The sequence below is a fragment of the Arachis ipaensis genome, chromosome B3 (assembly GCF_059453495.1).
Source record: "Arachis ipaensis isolate K30076 ecotype BB chromosome B3, ASM5945349v1, whole genome shotgun sequence".
Classification (NCBI taxonomy): domain Eukaryota; kingdom Viridiplantae; phylum Streptophyta; class Magnoliopsida; order Fabales; family Fabaceae; genus Arachis; species Arachis ipaensis.
Genome location: NC_142438.1, coordinates 35,022,740 through 35,041,959, shown reverse-complemented (window position 1 = coordinate 35,041,959; position 19,220 = coordinate 35,022,740). Strand labels below are relative to the sequence as shown.

Below are 19,220 nucleotides of genomic sequence, written 5' to 3'. Positions count from 1 at the left end.
TAGAATTAGTTTTCATTATGTTATTATTATTGTATTATATTATTATTATATTTATTTTGAGAGCTATATAGATTATTTTATAACTAACTATAAAACTTAAATAGTCACCAAAAAATATACTAAGTGACCAAAAAAAATTTTAAACTCAATTTTTTTAAATATTGTTTTAGTTATCTAACATATTTATAAAAGAAGATTATAGCAATAGTTTTTTGTGCATTATGCAGGTTTAAATTTAATGTGTTCTAAAGTCTCCATCATAGAAAAAGTTTTGCTAAGCATAACAAGTTTCCAAGCACAAAGGAAAGTATCATTTCTTTCTCGCCAAACCACTTCTCCTCGGGAGATGACGGATGAGGCAACGAGGGAGTATCATGAATTCATGATCATCAATTCATTAACACACATTTCTCAAATGATCTCATAATGTTGCACGTAGTACTAATAATTTAGGGATGTTTACTAGGCAAGCTAGCAAGTAGGCCTCAAAGTGAGACAAACTAGAAGTTAAACCAAAGAAGAGGTTAGAAAAATGGTTATGGGTATGAACTCTTTTAAGGTCCCAAGTGCCGATGGTTTTCAGGCTTTTTTCTTCAAGGAATATTGGGAAGTGGTTGGTACAGAGGTATGAAAACTTGTTAAGAATGTTTTCGTTGGGTTTGATCTAGATATTGCTCTGTTTGACACTTTGGTGGTGTTGATTCCTAAAGTTGATAACCCGTCTCGCATGAAAGAGTTTCGTCCTATCAGCCTCTATAATGTCATCTACAAGATTATAACTAAGGTGGTTGTGGAGAGGTTACGACCTTTTCTACAAGATATCATTGGCCCTCTGCAGGGAGGGTTTATTCCTGGAAGGGGTGCCCCAAACAATATCATTGTAGTCTAGAAAGTTCTCCATTTTATGAAGAAAATCAAATCAAAGAAAGATGTTCTTGCTTTTAAAATTGACCTAGAAAAGACTTATGACAGGGTGAGTTGGAAGTTTTTGGAGCAATCTCTCCTAATGTTTGGCTTTCCAGGTACTATTGTTTTTCTTATTATGAAATGTGTAAAGTCTTCCTCCCTTTCTCTAATGTGGAATGGTAACTGGTTGGATGGTTTTCAGCTAAAGAGGGATTTGAGGCAAGGAGACCCTATGTCTCCTTATTTATTTGTTATTTGTATGGAGATGTTGAGTTGCCTTATTGCTAGGCAAATGGAGGTTGGTAGATGGAAACCAGTGACTGTGTCTAGGGGAGGTCCTGTAATCTATCATCTCCTTTTTGAAGACGACCTTATCCTTTTTTGTAAAGCGAAAAAATCTCAAGTACTTCATGTTTTGGACACTATGGCCACCTTTTGCAGAGCATCTGGTATGAAGGTGAATTTTGACAAATCTCGTGCTATCTGTTCTATGAATGTTTCTAGACAACGCAGGATCTCTTCACTGGTATTTCTTCTACCCGCTTTGCTAATTCTTTGGGAAAATACCTTGGTGTCCCCCTCAAGCATGGCATAGTTACTAAAGCTGATTTTAATGATGTGGTTGATAAGCTTACTAATAGGCTAGCATCTTGGAAATGTCGCTTCCTTAATAAAGCTGATCAGATTTGCCTTGCTAAATCAGTTTTATCTTCTATACCTATTTATAGGATGCAAGTAAGCCTTTTTCCAACAGGTGTGCTCTCTAACATTGATAAGTTTACTAGAAGTTTCATTTGGTGTGGTAGTCATAATCATCGTGGTCTTTATTTAGCATATTGGAGAGTTTTGATGACTCCAAAAAAGTTTGGAGGTCTTGCTTTGCGGGAGTCGCGGTTGGTCAAATTTTCTTTATTAGAAAAGCTAGTTTGGCAAATTTTGATGAATCAAGAGAAACTGTGGGTCAAGATTATGCTTTAGAAATACCTCAAGAATAGAAACCTATTTGCAGTTAAAGCAATGGGTTCTTCATCATATATATGGAAGTCTATTGTGCACAGAGCTTTCGTATTAAATGAAGGGTTTGTTTGGGAAGTGGGAGCTCTTTCTAAAAATTTATGGTTTGAATCTTGGTTGCACTCTGGGCCAGTAGGAGCGAGGGTTGAATTTCTTGATATCTGTGAGGCTGCTTTGACCATTGAAAATGTTTAACGGGATGGAGTTTGGCATTTAGAGAGGATTTACTCTTTTATTTCTAGGGACTTAAGGGAAGACATTCTTAGTTTAGTACATATTTCGACTTCTGGTCGTGATTTGGGTTGGAGTTGGGAGCACACTCTTTACTTTGCTAAACAAGGATATTTATGGTTAATTCAGAATAAGTTGAATTGAGATACGAATATCAATTGGCTTTGCCTTTGGAAGGCGCGGATCTCTGAAAAGTTGAGGCTCCTAGTGTGGCTTTGACCAACTCAATATCTACGTTTTCGGCGACATCTCTCCTCCTCATCCTTATGTACACGTTGCAATCAACTTCCGGAGACAATTCTTCATTGTTTTTGGGATTGTGAAGTGGTGCGATCAGTTTGGGTTTCTCTAAGTTTTTCTGATGTGTGTTTCTTTGGCTCTCACGAGGTGCAATGATTGGTTCAAGCATGGCCTCCTCAATGAAGGTTGCTCCAAATTTGCAGTTATAATATAGTCAATTTGGCAAGACAGAAATATGGATAATTTTCAGGGAGTTTTTAGATCTCTTGGGTCAATTGCATACAAGGCTCGCAGGTGGATGGTGGATTTTGAATATACAACTCAGAATCGAGTGTGTTGCGTCTAGGGATTAAAACCTTTGTCTTGGTCTCCGCTAGAATCTGGTGCTTGAAAGTTAAATTGTGATGGGAGTGTGAACTTGGGGGATGATTGTGCTGGTTTTGGGTGGGTAATTCACGATAGTTTCAGTCAATGGGTAATGGGATGCTCAGAAAATTCCTTTGGATCTAGTGTCATCAAGATGGAGTTATGGAGTATATGAAAAGGTTTGACTTGGGTTTGGGAGGTGGGTCTTAAGCTTGTTGTCTGTGAGACAGATTGCGCAGCAGCTTTTGAACTAGTGACTGGTTGGCAAGTTCCACTCTAGCATCTTGAAAAAGAAGTGATACAACTGATCTTTGAGTTGAAGTTAAGAAGGGATTGGGATATTCGTTTTGAGCTTATCCCGAGAGAAGTTAATGTTGTGGCAGATCGGTTGGCAAAGATAAGATCTGGAGGTAGCGGAGCTGATGAGGTTCACCTTTGGCACCAGCCGCCAGAGGTGGTTTGTCCTCTCTTGCTGTTAAGAACCTGATTTCTTTTCTTTTTTGCTTTTTTGTTTTTTCTCTTTGGCACCAGCCACCTTATGAACTAATGAGCTGAATTTATTTAAGTTCAAACTCGACTCATTTAATTTATGAGTTCAATATCAGGCTCAAACTCGGCTCACCAATTAACAAATTTAACTTATTGAGTTATTAACGAGTTGAGTATAAACTGACTTATGAGCTGACTTGAATCACTTCCAATCCTAATAACAAGTATTCAATCTCGAATGAATTGGTCACCATCACTGCCACATGGATCTCGTCTCTAGGACAAACAAGACTGACAAATAAACTCTTAAAGTATTTACATTATTTAGTTAATTAAAATAAAATTCATAAATTATATATTATCAAATCAGAAAAGATATTAAAAAACATAAAAAATAATTCAAAAATACATGTTATAGATTTATATAAAAGATATTTTATTTAAGAGTGATATTTTAAATCAGCCTTTCGATCAGTGGCGGAACTTGAAACAAAATTTTGGGGGGCCAAATAGAAAATAATTGTCAAAATATTTTTTTTATGGACCTCATTTAAGATAAGCTCGTCTAATCTCATTTCTCTGGTTTGGGTGATAGTGCCAAATTTAAAGCCATTTTTCAAGATCTCGGTCCAAAAAGTTAAAGTTAAAGTCATCAGAGATAACTTTTTGAACTTTTAAAGGTTATATCTCACTTTCTTCGTGATTCATTAAAGTAGAAGAACTATCTACATGTGTTGATATTGTAAAAGTTATATGTTCTCCTTCTTAAATATTAGTCTTCTTCTTAAAAAATGTATCAATTCTTTGATTTTTCATTATTATTTTATATAAAAATTTGAATATATATCTTGTAAAATATATAAAGAAGAAGTTAGAAGGACAAATATTAAAATTTATAATATTTATTGAATTTTTTTATCAATTTATACAAATACAATAATATTAATACTTATTGAATATTCTATTATTTTTTATCATATAAAAAATTAAATTAAATAAATAAAAGATATCTAATTTTTTATATTTGAACCTAAAGATAGAGAGAGTGTTGTTTATTGAACTTATTAGATATTTTAAGTCATAGTAAAGTATTTAAGTCAATTGAACTATTTTTTATCTTTTAAAAAAGTACTACTAAATTTTTTATAAAAAGTTTGGGGGGGCCATGGCCACCCCTTGTCTGAACTAAGCTCCACCACTGCTTTCGATTATATGGAGGACTGATCTGAATTTTAAAAATTCTTAAGTATTATGGTTGTATTAACTAATGATAAAAATTAATTTATCTAATTTTTTACGATATTTGATATGAAAATTAGTTTGTCTAATAAAATAAAATATTAAAAATTAGTTTGGTTATTAAAATTTAGAATTGAACTGTTCGACTAAAATATTCTAAGGGTTTAATTTGGAGTATTACTATATATTTATTCTACAAATTTTAAAAAAAAATTTGTTAAAATATTAATACAGAGCATTCATCACAGCGCCTTAGCAATCTATTTTGGTCTTGGAAATTAGAAGGAAAGGAAGAATAGTATCACGGAAGCAGAAGTAAGCATAGATTGTCCCGTTGCAATAGTTAACTGTTAACGTCATCCAGTCAGCGACAAGACTTTGACCTATTAGCATTAAGCATTAAATCAAAACACGCCAGAGTTATATAAATAGCTGCTATGTACAAATTACAATAGAATTTTGTACATGCAGCTGTAGTAATGTAATATATATGTATTATAGTCTAAAGGATTGAAAAAGTTAAAGAAAAGAATGGGATATCACAAGAATGAATTTCTGTACCTAAATCATGTTTTTACGATTTTGGTGAAAAAATAAAGCAAGAGATGATGCCATCCCACATTGAGAAAACTCGAGCATGCAGCAGTAACGATTACATGCATTTGCAGGGTAATCTTGAAATGTTAACACCAGATGTAGGGCCTTGAATTTTTTTTCCCATCATAAGATTAGTCACGGTAATTCGGGTCAGAGAGTCCCAAAGATTTTGCAACCTCTCTAGCATCCAAATTGTGAGCTTGCTCCTACACAAGGGGAAAAAATAATATACCCGTAGTTAACGGAATTCGATACAAGTAAGTTATTTCGTTAAATTAATGTAGTGTTGTTTAGATCATTGGATTTCAAGATTCTATATTGCAAAATTGCAATTAGCATATGTATTTCTTCTACCTGAAGGCAATGCAAGAGATACATCAAGAAGAGATGTACAAACACCTGCTTGCAAGTTCCCATGGTCAGCAAACAACTCAAAATCCTTTTACGGTTATTTCATCTCAGATATTGGACTTTTAAATGCCCAACGAACTGATCTCACCAGATAGAAAAATAGACCAACTCGAGCCGTTGGATAACGCCAGAGAAATCTTGTGGCCCTTACGGCTCCTGAATCTAATAGTTTCACCGCTTTCTGCAACTGGATGAAGTATTACAAACTAGTGAAACTAATGCTAAAAAAGAAAAAGCATTACCCCCATTATTATAGTGACTGAATACCTTTTTTGTTACCAACATAATACCTGAATGCTTGCCCCAACCAAATGGCGATTATGCAAAGGAAGTGGCCTGCAATTCCGTATATGGAAATGAAAACAAGAATAACAGAATAAGTGATTGTCAATGATTTAGTTTTTTAGGTTCAACTATAATTAATGTAGTAATGATCAAAATGAAGCTTGTGCTAAGTTCCATCAAAACGCGTGCATCATAGACAAAAATGAGAGAAGCTATCGTAAAGAGAGGAAACATACTCGAGGGTTTTCATTTCAGTATCTTCTTCCCAAGATGAAGATGGTCGACGAGAAATTCTATTTTTTTCAGTCTCAGCCTATTCAAAAGGAAAATGATGTTAACTCAATCAATGATGGAGTTCACTCAACCATTAATCCAGTTGCTAAAGGATCCCACGCACAAATGCCAAACCTGTGCTTCTTGTAGACGCTTATATTCTTTCTGCAATTGAAACTCAGCGGCAGCTTTTTCGCTGCTCATGGCTTCTAATTGTGTCTGTTTATAGTACTGAAACGAAGCGATGTATGCGAATAACACAAATTAGTTGAGAGTAAACCATCAAAAATGCATCCGAATTATTTTCGTCCAAACATATTTTTAAATTTTGTTATCGATAAAAATACTTTTAAATAATTTTAAAATGTGACAAAAATATCCGGCCGTATTTAGAGATATGTTTGAGAAAAAACGTAACGCAATTCACTTGTCAATGTCAGAATCTCATATGCCACATAGAAAGCTTTGTTTGTTACGTCACTTTTTTTTATTAATATAGAACATTTTAGTTCACCAATATGCATTTGTGTTATATTTTTAAATAATTTAAGGATATTTTTATTAATAACAAAATTTGGAGGCTTTTTTATCAATGACAAAATAATTTGAGTGTATTTTACTATTTTTTGTGATTTACACATTCCTTGAACATCAAAATTAATTGCACGAAACATAGGTAATGCAAGAATTACCAAAAGGTCCGTAAGTTCGCGATAGCGTTTCTCCAATTCCACATGCTCCTGCTTAGCAATTATTATGATAGTGGTTAAAATACCAACTTTTCAATAACACACACGTTATTGCAATTTTTATTGTTATTAAGAAAAAAAATTCAACATTATTGCAACAGATGGTCATTAAGAAGCCATACTATTGAAATTTTGAAATCTTTTGACAAGATGCAAATAATTTCATTTCAGTACCTGACGGGAGTAATGCTCAGCATCCCTCTTCATGGCTGCCATTTCCACTCTCATCTTTTGCAGCTCAGCCTGAAATTGGAATATAGTAAGTAAAAGAACAATAGAATCAACCTTGACCAGCATTACGTTAGATCATTTTGTCAATTAACATCATTAGAAAGTAAGGTCATGATCACCGGTCACTAAACAGTTCATGGTGCTAAGGCTCACTCAAACAATATTCAGGAGATGACTAAAAACAAAAAAATGAACACTTGCCTCTATTGAAGAAATCTTGTTTTCAGCTTCTCTCTGACTCCTATATGCTCGCTCTGTTTCTTCCTGCCATGCCTGCATCTCAATAATTAACACCATCATTAGAGCATTATTTATTTATGTATTTATTTATTTCAAAATGCGACACTTGCTGATAGACTTTACACCTATAGCTAAAAAAGTTAAGATAAACGTAGTTTTAAACTTCAATCGGAATATGCAAAGAACCAGAAAGAATGCTTCCTTCTTAAATATGTTACACTCATATTCTCACAGTACAATTAAATATAGTGAAAACTCTCCTTTACTCTTGAGACTCTCAGAGAGTATACCTGAATTACTTGATTTGCCTCTTCTGGTGACTTCTTTTGTTCACGGCGCACGCGATCTCCAATATCTTGCAATTCTTGATTTAGGAATGCACACTCAACCTGATAACAGATGATGTCACACTCTTCTTGGTAGAACGTTATTTCAGAATAATAATTAGTCTTCCCATTTAAAATGTGTGTACCTCAAGAAGTACCACCTTCTGCTCCAATTCTGTGGCCTTCAAGGTCCTCTCATCTGCTATTCTCTGCAACAGAAGCAACCAAAAACCAACTAATCAATGCATATGGTCAAGCATGATGTTAAGAAATGATGATTTATACCAAACTGAGGAAGCCCGAATGACATAGTTTTTTTGATAATATTTATACATAATTACAAAATTAAAATGTATGATAGCTTACATTACCTGTATCCTTGCAAGAGCTGTAGCTGCCTCAATAGCTCTCTGCTCCAATTTCACTTCTTTTTCCATAAAAGCCTGTTTTACCAAAGACAAACCAGAAATGGTTATATGTTGGAAGAAGAAAAAATTAATGAGAAACTAACAATTTTGACTGCAGACCATTTTGGTAGCATTATGTGCTGCATGCTCTTCTTCTGCTCTTCGCTCAGCAAATGCTAGTTCCTCTCTTAGAGCCTACAAGAGATTTTAATTTATGAATATCAAACTGCATTAAAATAACAGGAATCTTATATACTGGGGAGAACCTACATGCCTGCATCATTCTTGTCTCTATTTGATCTCGGTTTTTCATCATAGACTCCATGTTTGCCTGGTAGTATGTGAAATGTGTTACCAACAGCTTGGAAAGCTAAACATCAAACTCCAATGCATGAATATACTGGTCAAGTACAACGAAAACGCAAATCGTAGAAGAAATTACAAACAAAACTGAAATATGGTGTTTACTCAATCAAAGATATTTTACCCTAAGTTTTTCCTAGCATCTATCTCACTTAAGGAAAAAATACTCTCTAAATAGACATTAGAGAGGAGTAAATTCTAACCTACAATGTTACAACAAAGATACATGGAGAAATTCACATGTGTAGCTTTTGATAGTTTTCTTATGAATAGGAATTAGATAGGTGAACATGCATTTCTAGAAGCCAGTATCATACATAACCAAAACATTCTTTCAGGGACTAGTGTTAAAGGGCTTAGGTAGTACGAATGAGTTCAGAAAGTATAGAATTCGTTGCCATTGATGTACCACCAAATAATAATAATAAGATGCAAAACCTTAAAATCCTAAATAAGTTCGCCAAAGGAGAAAGTATCCACGAAAGAATCAAAGCAAATAATGCAGACTAAAGCACACGCGCATTCCATAAATTAACTATTCTGAACCTGAAGGGAAGCTATATTTTCTTCTGATAATGCAGCCTGCTTCTTTACTGCATCAATCGAACTAAGAAGTGCCTCAATTTCAGAATTTTTTGCAGCCAAGGCTTCAGCCATGTTTGATTCAACTTTTGCTACTTCCCTTTTATTTTGAGACAAATCCTTCTGTAGCTGTTCTATGTGAACTTCAAATGATTTATTCAGTTCTCTCTGTACATTTAGTATTCGTTTAGCGATATAATTGTGGAATTGTTTCTATGTCAAGATATGATAACACCTGGGAACCCTTACAGTAGTATCAGTAATGGAGTTTCACCTCTGCACTAAGCAGTTTTTCTAACTCTACATTTCCAGATTTGTATTCCTGAAGACTAGATGATAGTCCAGCACAAACCTAACCATAATAAAAATAAATAAAACAAACACATATCAATGAGACATCTCACTGCAAATGAAATTAGGATTAACTCTCTCAAGGATCCAGACCCAATGTACAGGATCTGCCACTAGGATCAGGCTTCTCCCATTTAAAGAGGCTTACGCTGATGAAATAACACTCTTACCCTAGCTAACCTTGCCTCATTGGACTGACCAGTAGATTTTGCTGCTTTGAGTAGTCCTTGAGCCTGATCAAGTTGATCCTGTAGTTTCTTCGGAGAAATGTCAGTTTTATGATTTTCTTGAGTGCTTCTATTGACAAAAGATTCAGCTTTGATATCAGCATCTTGAATTATAGTGTCACCACCACGATTGGAACTTTTGTCATTGGCCACAGATTTAGTTCTCTCTTGATCCATATTCACATCGGAATCCAAATTCTCATTCTTGATAACTTGTTCAGCATTAGTGGGTTTGTCTTCAGTGGAGCCTTCAATTCCTTTGGTATCCGGAGAAGGATACTCCTTAGGCATGTCTAGAGCATTCTCTTTGCCGGGCTCCCCATTAGCGATAACAGTGGTGGTAGCTTCAGGAGCAGTATCAAATGCCTCTACATTGTCTTTGATTGGTTGATTTGTAGGAGTGAAAGCACTCCCATCGTTTTCTACTGCATGATCAGCCGGTGCTTCTGGTGTGTTACCTTTCTCTTTGGTAGTATCAGTATTTGTAGGAGATGAGTTTTTAGATTTTCCCTTTTGAGCCTGAAATTCGCAACATAGTAATTCAACTACCAAGACGAGTGTGATGTGAAACAGAAACATACTATTCAAACAAGACCTGTGCATGGTGATGGAAATACCTTGGATTTTGATTTCCTTCTCTTGCCATGTGATCCTTGCCCAGTAGAAGCTGATTTCCAGAAATGTAACAAGTTGCAAATGATTTTTGGAGATTTTACAGAACATTGGAAATGTAATAATCTAAAAGGAAGAAGGAGACGAAGAAACCTGGAGAATTAAAATTAGATTGTTCATCTGATAAATCAGTGACAACAGATTTCGCTCTTCGATCCACAACTTCAAATAAATCTGATCAATCAAAAACAGGAAAAAGAAAAAAATGTAGTTGAGAGAGTCCCAACAATTGAAGAAAAAATGAAGTCCATATATCCATATTCGCCTGGGCAGTTGTAGCAGTGATGAATTTCAGCAAAAGCTGCAAATACCTTCAGCGGCTTTGAGCCAGTGTGCCATTGCCAGCGTCGATCAATAGAACTGGATTTGAAAGCTGAGAGATGGAATCACTCGGAGAATGGCGATGGCGCCACGCATAATAACGGTTTTCTCTATCGCCTTTCAGTTACGTATTGATTAAGTCATCATCGGCACCCAACACTATTCTGGTTTTTTTTTTTTTTTTTTTTTTTTGTAAAATCACACCCAGATTAATTGGACAATTCTCAATATAATTATACGAACATATAAAATATTTTATATGGTTTGTGCACAAAATTAAGCTCGTCCCAAAAAACAACCAATATTTTCATTTATGAACGCATGTTGTACAATTATTAAACTATATTAATAATAGTTTATTAATACTAAAAAAAAAATCAAAGATTTAGAGCTACTAAACATTTAGTTAATTGAGTAAGTGTGGAATTATCATTATCATGAGTTGTTAGGAAAAAATATTATTACTTAGAAAAAAAAGAATTATTTTAAACAAATAAATATAAGATAATATTATTGTCAATATATGTTATATTATTTATAAGGATAAAGTATATTTTTTGTATTTTTTTTTAATCAAAGAAAAAATTTTATTGAATTGTTGAAATAGATTGTCCAAAATAGGACAACATTAAAAGAAGGTGGTTCCACCAATTACATTGATGGACATGAGATAAAATTAACTTTAAGAAGAAATAAATAAAAAGAAAATAACATTAGGGAAAAAGAAATTAGAAGCGAGGGCCCCTTGTAAATATCTACTTTTAAATACCTTGTAAACTAGAGAATTTGTCTTAGAGAGTAACCACCAACTTTGTTTGCCTAGCATAGCAAGATTGAAAGGTTTGAGATCTTTGAATCCTAGTCCCCCATAACTTTTGTCTCGACATACAGTATCCCAACTCAGCCATTGCAACTTCCTTTCATTACCCCTTTGGCTCCACCAAAACAACATCATCTTCCTTTGAATATTCTCTAGGAGAGATTCTGGCATCTTAAAGCAACTTAATGTGTAAATAGGAATCGCAGTCCCCACTGCCTTAATCAGCACTTCCTTCCCGCTCACTGATAATAGCGATCGTTTTCACAAGCTCAGTTTCTTCACAATCTTATCTTCTATGTATTTAAATGTTTCCCGTTTTGATCATGACATAATTGCAAGTAGACCCAGGTATTTATCTTGGGCTCCAACGTGTGAAACCTGAAGGAGTTGTGCAAGCTCTGCCCGGACCTACTGAGGAGGATTTTGACTGAAAAAGACTGAAGACTTATTCAGGTTAACAATCTGACCGCTTACTCTGCTGTTGTCTTGTAGGATTTGCATTAATATATGGCATGTCTGAACATTTACTTTACTAAAGAGGATGGAGTAGTCTGTGAAAAAGAGATGACTGATTGTAAGGCATCTCCGGTTTAATTTTAAGTCCAGAAAATTGTTGTCTCTGTTCTCCTCTGTGGAGCAGATGAGATAAACCCTCTGCACAGACTAGGAATAGATAGGGGAAAGAGGATCTCCTTGTCGGAGTCCCTTTGTTGGCTTAAACAAGCCGTGAGAGTGTCCTTCTACAGTAACAAAGTAAGAAATCGTAAACCCACACAAAACTCTATTCAACCCGATCATAGGCTTTGCTCATATCAAGTTTAAAAGCTAAGTCATACTCGCCATACTTCTTAGTCTTCAAGTAATGCATGTATTCATGGGCTATTAATATGTTATCACTAATTAACCGCCCTTTGATAAATTCACTTTGGTTCCCACTAATTACTTTATCCATCACTCATTGCATCATATACACCAGAATTTTGGCTATTATTTTGTAAAATACTGTGCTCAAACTGATTGGTCTGATCTACCCCATAGTATCTGCCCCTGGAACCTTTGGAATCAATTTGTATATTTTTTGTTTCTGAAGTCTTGAAGGTTGTAGAAGGCTTAGAGAAGGGGAGGTTGAATCTATGACATTCTTTCTTTTTAAGTTACTAAAATGACCCTTTTAAAACAAACTTGCAATCTGAATCTGTTTTGAACTCAGTAATGGAAAATTTATGAGACAATTTCATTTTGTCTCATGAATATCAGAAAATAGGACAGAGTAGAGAAGAAAAAAGCTGACACCATCATGTATCCTGGTTCGGTTGCCTTGTGCAATGCAACCTACGTCCAGTCTCCACCACAACAGTGGTAAAATTTTCACTATAGTTAAAGTATTACATACACCAATTCCACAGGATTGACACAATCCTTTCACACTCAAGTTCTAACCTAACTTGACTTGGTTATGCTAATACCTAACTCTTCACTCTTAGTGCTAACCCAACTAAGAAAGGGGTACCTCACAGGTACAGGATACAAGACACAGATTCACCCAAAAAAATCTGAAATAACTCTAGGCTTTTCACTCAAGTATTTTTCTCTGCCTCTTTCCACTCTTAGGCTCTTTCAAGAACTCTCTCATTCAGCCTTTTACCTCAAGAAATTACAAAAAGATAAATATTAAAAAGTAAATTACAATCAGTAAAACATGAAGGAGATTAATGCTTCAACAACCTCTTTGCTATGTGATAAACCAGATTTGCTAGCCTCTAATTCAGTTCTTCATTCTGGCGGAATGCTCTTTTTACTAGGAAGCACTGTCCAAGTAGATGAACTTCTTCAAAGAGCTCTTCTCAAAACATACACCTCAAGAACACTGGGTTTCTCTCCTTGGCTTTTGAATGATGAAAAAACTTCTTTTATCTCCTTGCATGTTGCTGATTTACTCTCTCCTAGGTCAACCCTCGAGCCGTGTGCTCCACCAACTCACCACATTACCTTTTCCTGTCAATCCTCAAAATAGGAATTTTGGTTCTGACCTTCTCTTGTTGATCAAAAGCCACAGGATAGCAGAAACAAATGTTTTCAATGGTAAACCACATCTTAGCCATTGAAACACAACTTGGTCCCCAAGACACACTTATAACCGTGAATATATAGCAGTGAGGAACAAAAATCACCTTTTAGCTTCTCACTTCTTGATACAGTTTGATGTGGGTGATTAGACTTCAACCTTTTCGCTTAACCTTCTCTTTCTTGCTTCTTTGGTGAACAACTTAGGGACTAAGCACTCTCTCACTTCTCTGATTTCTTACCAGGAGGGAAAAAGGTGAACATTGCTTTTGGTGAAAGCAAATGGGAGGGAATTGCTTGCTATCAGACTTGAATCGGACATCATTCATGCAGCCCGTCTATTTCTTTGCTTTGATTTCTTTGGGCTTCCTTTGTTTGTACAGCCCATCAGCATGAGTTTTATTTTTATCCTATTGGGCTGCTGCAACAATGAGTTTTGGCCTGCATCACTCAATCAAAATAATCAAAACTAATTGGGTAATTATCCCAATAATCTAATAATTGTCATCATCATTTATGTTAGTTAATTTTTTAACTCAACAAGTTTGTTAAAACTTTTAAAAATATTCCTAAATTTTATTTTATTTCAAGTTTGTTCTAAAAAATTTTTATTTGTATCAAATATACTCTTGATAATTAAATTTTAAAAAAATAGGACTAATTCAATAATAATACAGATAAATATGTTTGATTTGCTTGTGTTAAAAGTTGTTCTTGTGAAGTTATTCCTAAATTGGTCATAATTTTTTTTTTGAAAAATTAGTCGTTTTTGGATAAATTTGATGCAAATCGAAAACTTTTAGAACAAAAAATTGAAACAAAATAAAATTTAAGTGTATTTTTAAAACTTTTAACAAATTTTAAAGACAAAAAATATACTTTATCCTATTTTTAAATGTTAGTTTTAATATTTTAGAAAAAGCTTTTAATTGGCACTAGTAAAAAAGTAGTTTTAATTAAAATTTGAAATATGCCCGAAGTATGGAACATGTTATGTCAAAGATGTAACTGTCAATGGCAACATTAGAACGTCAAGATAGAAAGTGCGGGAACGATTGTGAATGATAGAAATAGAGCATCAAGGGACAAAAAATGCAGGAACAGTTACTAATTCAAGTTTGAAAACTCGCAAAAATATTATAAGAGTAACTTTGAATTGACATTAGTTTAGTTTATAAACAGAAGTTTTGGCAAACAATACAACCAGTTCAATTATTCTTGAAAAACACTTAGAAATTCAAAAATACTCTCAGACTTTCTAGCATCGTGGAGTAAAATTAAAAATTTTAAATAATTTTTTCAAGTCTAAATTTAAACTTGTATTTTATTTTCTACTTTTAATTAAATTTTTTTTCTTTTATTTGTTTATATTTATCTTCATCCTTTCTCTTTAGTTTCTACATTTTATTTTATCTTCAACACTTTGCATGTTTTCTTTTTGTCTTTAAAGTTTATTTCTTTAATTTACAACATTATAATTAAGACACTGAAACATCCACAACAGAAATTATTTTTGTTCTTTGAATTAAGATTATGAAATAAAATTTAAAAATTATTAATTTATTTATTGTTAACAATAAAAAAAATCGAGTAAAACATGAGTGGATATGGAAGTTGACGTGTACCCCATAATACTCGGAAACAAGATCAAAATCAAAACCGACCATAAAATCCAGAAATAAGCAATCAGAGTTGAAACCGCAAACCTGACCAAAACTATTCACAAGTCAAACACTATCTCCTGGCCGTTATCCACAACAACGAAACTCACTACCTAAGCCAATAATATCGGAACAAACAAACAGAAGAGAGCACCTCACTCATCTATAAAATCAAACCAAATAGCCCCGGAGAAAATAGGTCACAGAGCTTAGGCTGGGTTTGGTAAAGTTTTTTGAAGAGGTGCTTGTGCTTTTTAAAAGCACAAGTACCTCATTTTGCGTTTGGTAAATTAAAAAGTCCAAGTGCTTGTACTTACAGCTTTTAAAAGTTAGGGGTGCTTTTGAAAGCACCTAAGAAGAAGCTTTTCAAAGTTGGCTTGTGTTTATCAAAATTAAAAAAAATCTAATATAATAAATATTCAAAATTACCATTATTAATTATTAACACCAGATTTCATTTATTTTCCCACACATATTTCCTGCCATTATATTGCCATTGAAATACTCATATATTTCTAATTTCTCAACCTAACCTTCACAAATTCTAACACAATTTTCATATATTTTTTATTTTCAACCTAATTTTCACAATTTTAACACAAATACATCTCCATCATGTATTAAGTATGAACTTCTATCTATTTATATTATTTTTTGTGCGTTGTTTTTGTATTTTTTAGTAGATGTTTGTCTTTCTCTGTTCTTTAAAACGTGAAGAAGGAGACTGATTTATGGAAACCAATCATAAAATTTTCGTACACCAACTTCATGAACATTTGTCAAAATTATAATAACAACATATATATACATATGTAAATATAGATATATAATTTTACTTGAGATATGTTTTCTATTTTCTATTATTTATAAAAGTGAGTCAATATATATAGATAGGTAATGGACGTATCAGTACTAACATTGGATTACATACAAGTTTTATTATTGACTAATGATAACTCTAGTTATATTAATATAGAGAGTAAATCAAATAAATATTTAATTATTGGTCTCTAAAATTTGAAAAAAAATTATTCTTCGTTATAAATATGTTATTATAATTTTTTTAATTTTTAAAAGTTATTTTACCAAACACAATTATAGTGCTTGTGCTTATGAAAAGCTATTTTTAACATGATTTTACCAAATGCAAGTGCTGCCGCTTTTAAAAAGCTGTCTTTTAAAAGATAGCTTTCATAAGCAACTTTCGAAAAGTAAAAGCTTTACCAAAACAAGCCTTACTCTAATTTATTTCTCTTACTCTCTCATAACTCACATTCTTACTTGAGCGTCGGAGTGCTTTTTGCAGGTGCTCCCGCCGCCGTGTTTCATACTGCCGAGGCCTACCATCACTCTCCTGGCACGACATATAGCTCTCCCTGGAGCTGAGCAGTCGGAGAAGGAGCTGTATACCTCGGCTAAACAGGAACGAAACATTTGGCGCCCACCGTGGGCCCGTTAGAGTTAATCTAACCCCACTATTTCTCCCACATTGCGCTTTGTCTTTTTCTTTTGTGCAGGGGTTCTCAACCTTCCAGCATGGCCGATAACAGAGTTCATCAGCTCACTCAAGCCGAACTTATGGCCTAGATGGCCGAGCTACAAGCAGAAGTTTAAAGGCTTGCCAAGCTTTCCACCCAAAATAGTACTGGTAAAAGAGAGGAAGGTAGCTCCAAAGGCCCAGCCCAAGGCAGCACAGACCCATTAAATATCAACCCACCAAAGGAGAAGCTGACCTTGGACAACCTGTTCTCTGAGGAAATCACCAACTACCAGATGCCAAAAAACTTCATGATGCCTTCCTCGCTCGAGCCATATAAGGAGATTGGTGACCCCCGGGCTCATATTAAAAAGTTTCAATCCATGATGTTTTTTAACAGCGCTAACAATGAGCTTGTTCTTTGCAGAGCTTTTCATACTTACCTTGACGGAGCTGCACTACTTTGGTTTTCTAAACTATCTGCAGGGTCAATTTCTTCATTTGAAGAGCTGGCGAGGTCTTTCATCGACTACTTTGCAACTGTGCAGATATACGTGCACGGATCAGATTACCTCGGTACAATCCGCCAAGGTCCACAAGAAAGCATAAAAGACTACATGACTAGATTCGCTGAACCAACCATAGAGATACCAAATCTGGACCCTGCAGTCCACCTACACACTCTTAAGGCAGGCCTTCGACCCGGTAAGTTCTGGGAAACGATCGCGGTCACCAAGCCAAAGACATTAGAGGAATTCCGAGAAAGGGCGGCTGGACAGATGGAGATCGAAGAGCTCCGTGAAGCCAAAAGAATAGAAAGAAAGCAACCAAGGAAGGAGGAAGACAGAACCATAAGGTTGACAAATAATAAAGAAGCAAGAAAGCCATTCAAGCTCACTCCAAAATCCGACAATTATACCAGATTCAACACAAAGAGAGAAAACATAATCAAAGAAATTCTCAACGCCAAAATTATAAAGCCTCCAGCTCAGGCAGGGAGTTACCAGGATCAACGATTTGTAGACAGAAACAAACATTGTGCCTTTCATCAGAGATATGGGCACACGACTGACGAATGTGTGATACCAAAAGACTTGTTGGAAAGATTAGCTCGGCAAGGCCTCTTGGACGAATACATCGAGGGAAGAAAGCATAAAGAAAATGGTCGGGACCGAGAAGAACGCCAACAAACATCGGGAAGCAAGGAAGACAATAAATGGCCAAACACTACTCCACCAAAGGAAATCATAAACTGCATATCTGGAGGATTCGCCGGGGGAGGTGAAACAATCTCGGCGTGAAAACGAAGCTACCGCGTGATGCTGGCAATCGAAGGAACAGTACCACAAAGCGACAAAGATACATCCGACCTCAAAATCACTTTCATTCAGGCAGATATATCCTCGGCCACTCCGAACTTAGACGATCCAGTAGTAATCTCCATCCAAACAGGCAAACTATTGGTAAGAAAAGTCCTTTTGGACCCAGGTAGTAGTGCAGATGTTCTTTTCTATTATACTTTTCTAAAAATGAAGTTATCCGAAAAACTCATGCAACCCTCATCCGGAGAACTAGTAGGATTCTCTGGAGAAAGGATCCCGATTAAAGGTTACATATGGCTAAAGACAATGATGGGAGACACCCCATTATCACGAACTATAGACATACAATATCTTATAGTTGATTTCCCCAGTCCTTACAATATTATTCTCGGAAGACCTGCTTTGAACATGTTTAGGGCAATAGTATACTAGTATCCACCTTTTATTTATGTGTTAAATTTCAGTGACAGGATGGCAAGATAGCAACACTCCACTCAGAGCGTCAACAAGCTCGGCAATGCTACAATGCAAGCCTAAAGAGATCGGACACAAGACAAAAATATCAACAAAGGCAATTCACAGTACAAACGAAGTATTGTCCCTAGCAGAACTTGACCCTCGAGAGGACACCCAAGAAAGACCTCAACCAGCGGATGAGCTCTAGAAAGTTCCACTGACGTCAAAACCGGAGTAGGTCACATACATCGGCCAAGCACTCCAAGGACAAGAAAGATTGGAGCTCATAAAAGTGTTACAAACCAACGCAGATCTATTTGCTTGAACCCCAGCAGACATGCCAAGTATAGACCCAAACGTTATCTGCCACAAGCTCGCCACTGACAAGACAATCTGACCTATAGCTCAAAAGAAGAGGAATCTCGGAGCAGAAAAGTCAAAAGCAGCCCTGGAAGAAACCAGTAAACTCCTCAGCGCCGACTTCATCAAAGAGATCCGCTTCACCACATGGCTATCAAACGTGGTAATGGTAAGAAAAAATTCAGGTAAATGGCGCATGTGTGTCGACTTTACAGATCTGAACAAGGCATATTGATGCGTGAGCATCTTTCCTATCTTTTCCTAGTGAATTTGCATCTAATTTGTTGAGTTTAATAAAGAATTAATTATCTTTTAGCCAATATGGATGCTACTTTGAGTCTTTTGCAATTTTGTTTATTTTAGGTAGCATTCGACAGAATTTGATAGAGTTTCTGCAGCACAAGAATCAAAGGAGATGGTAGCGAGGAGCGACGCGTACGCGTGACTGACGCGTACGCGTGATTTGGAACTTTCCATGGCGACGCGTGCGCATGACTGACGCATACGTGTGATTTGAAGATTTGCACAGCGACGCGTGCG

The 19,220-nt window shown here is 35.2% G+C and overlaps 3 protein-coding genes across 3 annotated transcripts; 2 read left to right on the top strand and 1 right to left on the bottom strand.

Annotated features, from left to right (window-relative positions):
• The first annotated feature begins 532 nt into the window (after positions 1-532).
• Positions 533-1,884, top strand: LOC148570291 (uncharacterized). The gene is made up of 4 exons (XM_088506952.1): positions 533-575; positions 669-880; positions 1,109-1,246; positions 1,411-1,884. The coding sequence occupies exons 1-4, from the start codon at positions 533-535 to the stop codon at positions 1,882-1,884; spliced, it is 867 nt and encodes a 288-aa protein (XP_088363078.1).
• Positions 1,885-4,884: 3,000 nt separating this feature from the next.
• LOC107632869 (golgin candidate 1-like) lies at positions 4,885-10,615 on the bottom strand. Its single transcript, XM_021118688.2, has 20 exons — positions 10,511-10,615; positions 10,293-10,373; positions 10,145-10,194; positions 9,471-10,046; positions 9,224-9,301; positions 8,914-9,117; positions 8,279-8,335; positions 8,125-8,199; positions 7,969-8,040; positions 7,744-7,806; positions 7,562-7,660; positions 7,233-7,304; positions 6,975-7,043; positions 6,744-6,791; positions 6,187-6,282; positions 6,015-6,091; positions 5,784-5,829; positions 5,582-5,680; positions 5,437-5,481; positions 4,885-5,288 (listed from the first exon to the last, which is right to left on the bottom strand). Exons 1-20 carry the CDS (start codon positions 10,536-10,538, stop codon positions 5,214-5,216), a joined length of 2,010 nt encoding a protein of 669 aa, XP_020974347.1. The 5' UTR covers positions 10,539-10,615; the 3' UTR covers positions 4,885-5,213.
• A 6,223-nt stretch (positions 10,616-16,838) lies between these two features.
• Positions 16,839-17,843, top strand: LOC107632872 (uncharacterized). Its single transcript, XM_016336512.1, has one exon. It carries the CDS (start codon positions 16,839-16,841, stop codon positions 17,841-17,843), a length of 1,005 nt encoding a protein of 334 aa, XP_016191998.1.
• The last annotated feature ends 1,377 nt before the right edge of the window (positions 17,844-19,220 follow it).

Excerpts from the sequence above, each read along its gene's own strand:
- LOC107632872 (XM_016336512.1), top strand. The coding sequence starts at position 16,839 with ATGCCAAAAAACTTCATGATGCCTTCCTCGCTCGAGCCATATAAGGAG.
- LOC107632869 (XM_021118688.2), bottom strand. The coding sequence starts at position 10,538 with ATGGCACACTGGCTCAAAGCCGCTGAAG. Across the intron at positions 5,830-6,014 it reads ACTGAAATGAAAACCCTCGA|GCCACTTCCTTTGCATAATC; the intron begins GTATGTTTCCTC and ends ACGGAATTGCAG. Across the intron at positions 5,482-5,581 it reads TTGGTCTATTTTTCTATCTG|GTGTTTGTACATCTCTTCTT; the intron begins GTGAGATCAGTT and ends ACTTGCAAGCAG.
- LOC148570291 (XM_088506952.1), top strand. The coding sequence starts at position 533 with ATGGTTATGGGTATGAACTCTTTTAAGGTCCCAAGTGCCGATG. Across the intron at positions 881-1,108 it reads GTGCCCCAAACAATATCATT|CTAAAGAGGGATTTGAGGCA; the intron begins GTAGTCTAGAAA and ends GATGGTTTTCAG. Across the intron at positions 1,247-1,410 it reads CTGTGTCTAGGGGAGGTCCT|ACAACGCAGGATCTCTTCAC; the intron begins GTAATCTATCAT and ends GAATGTTTCTAG.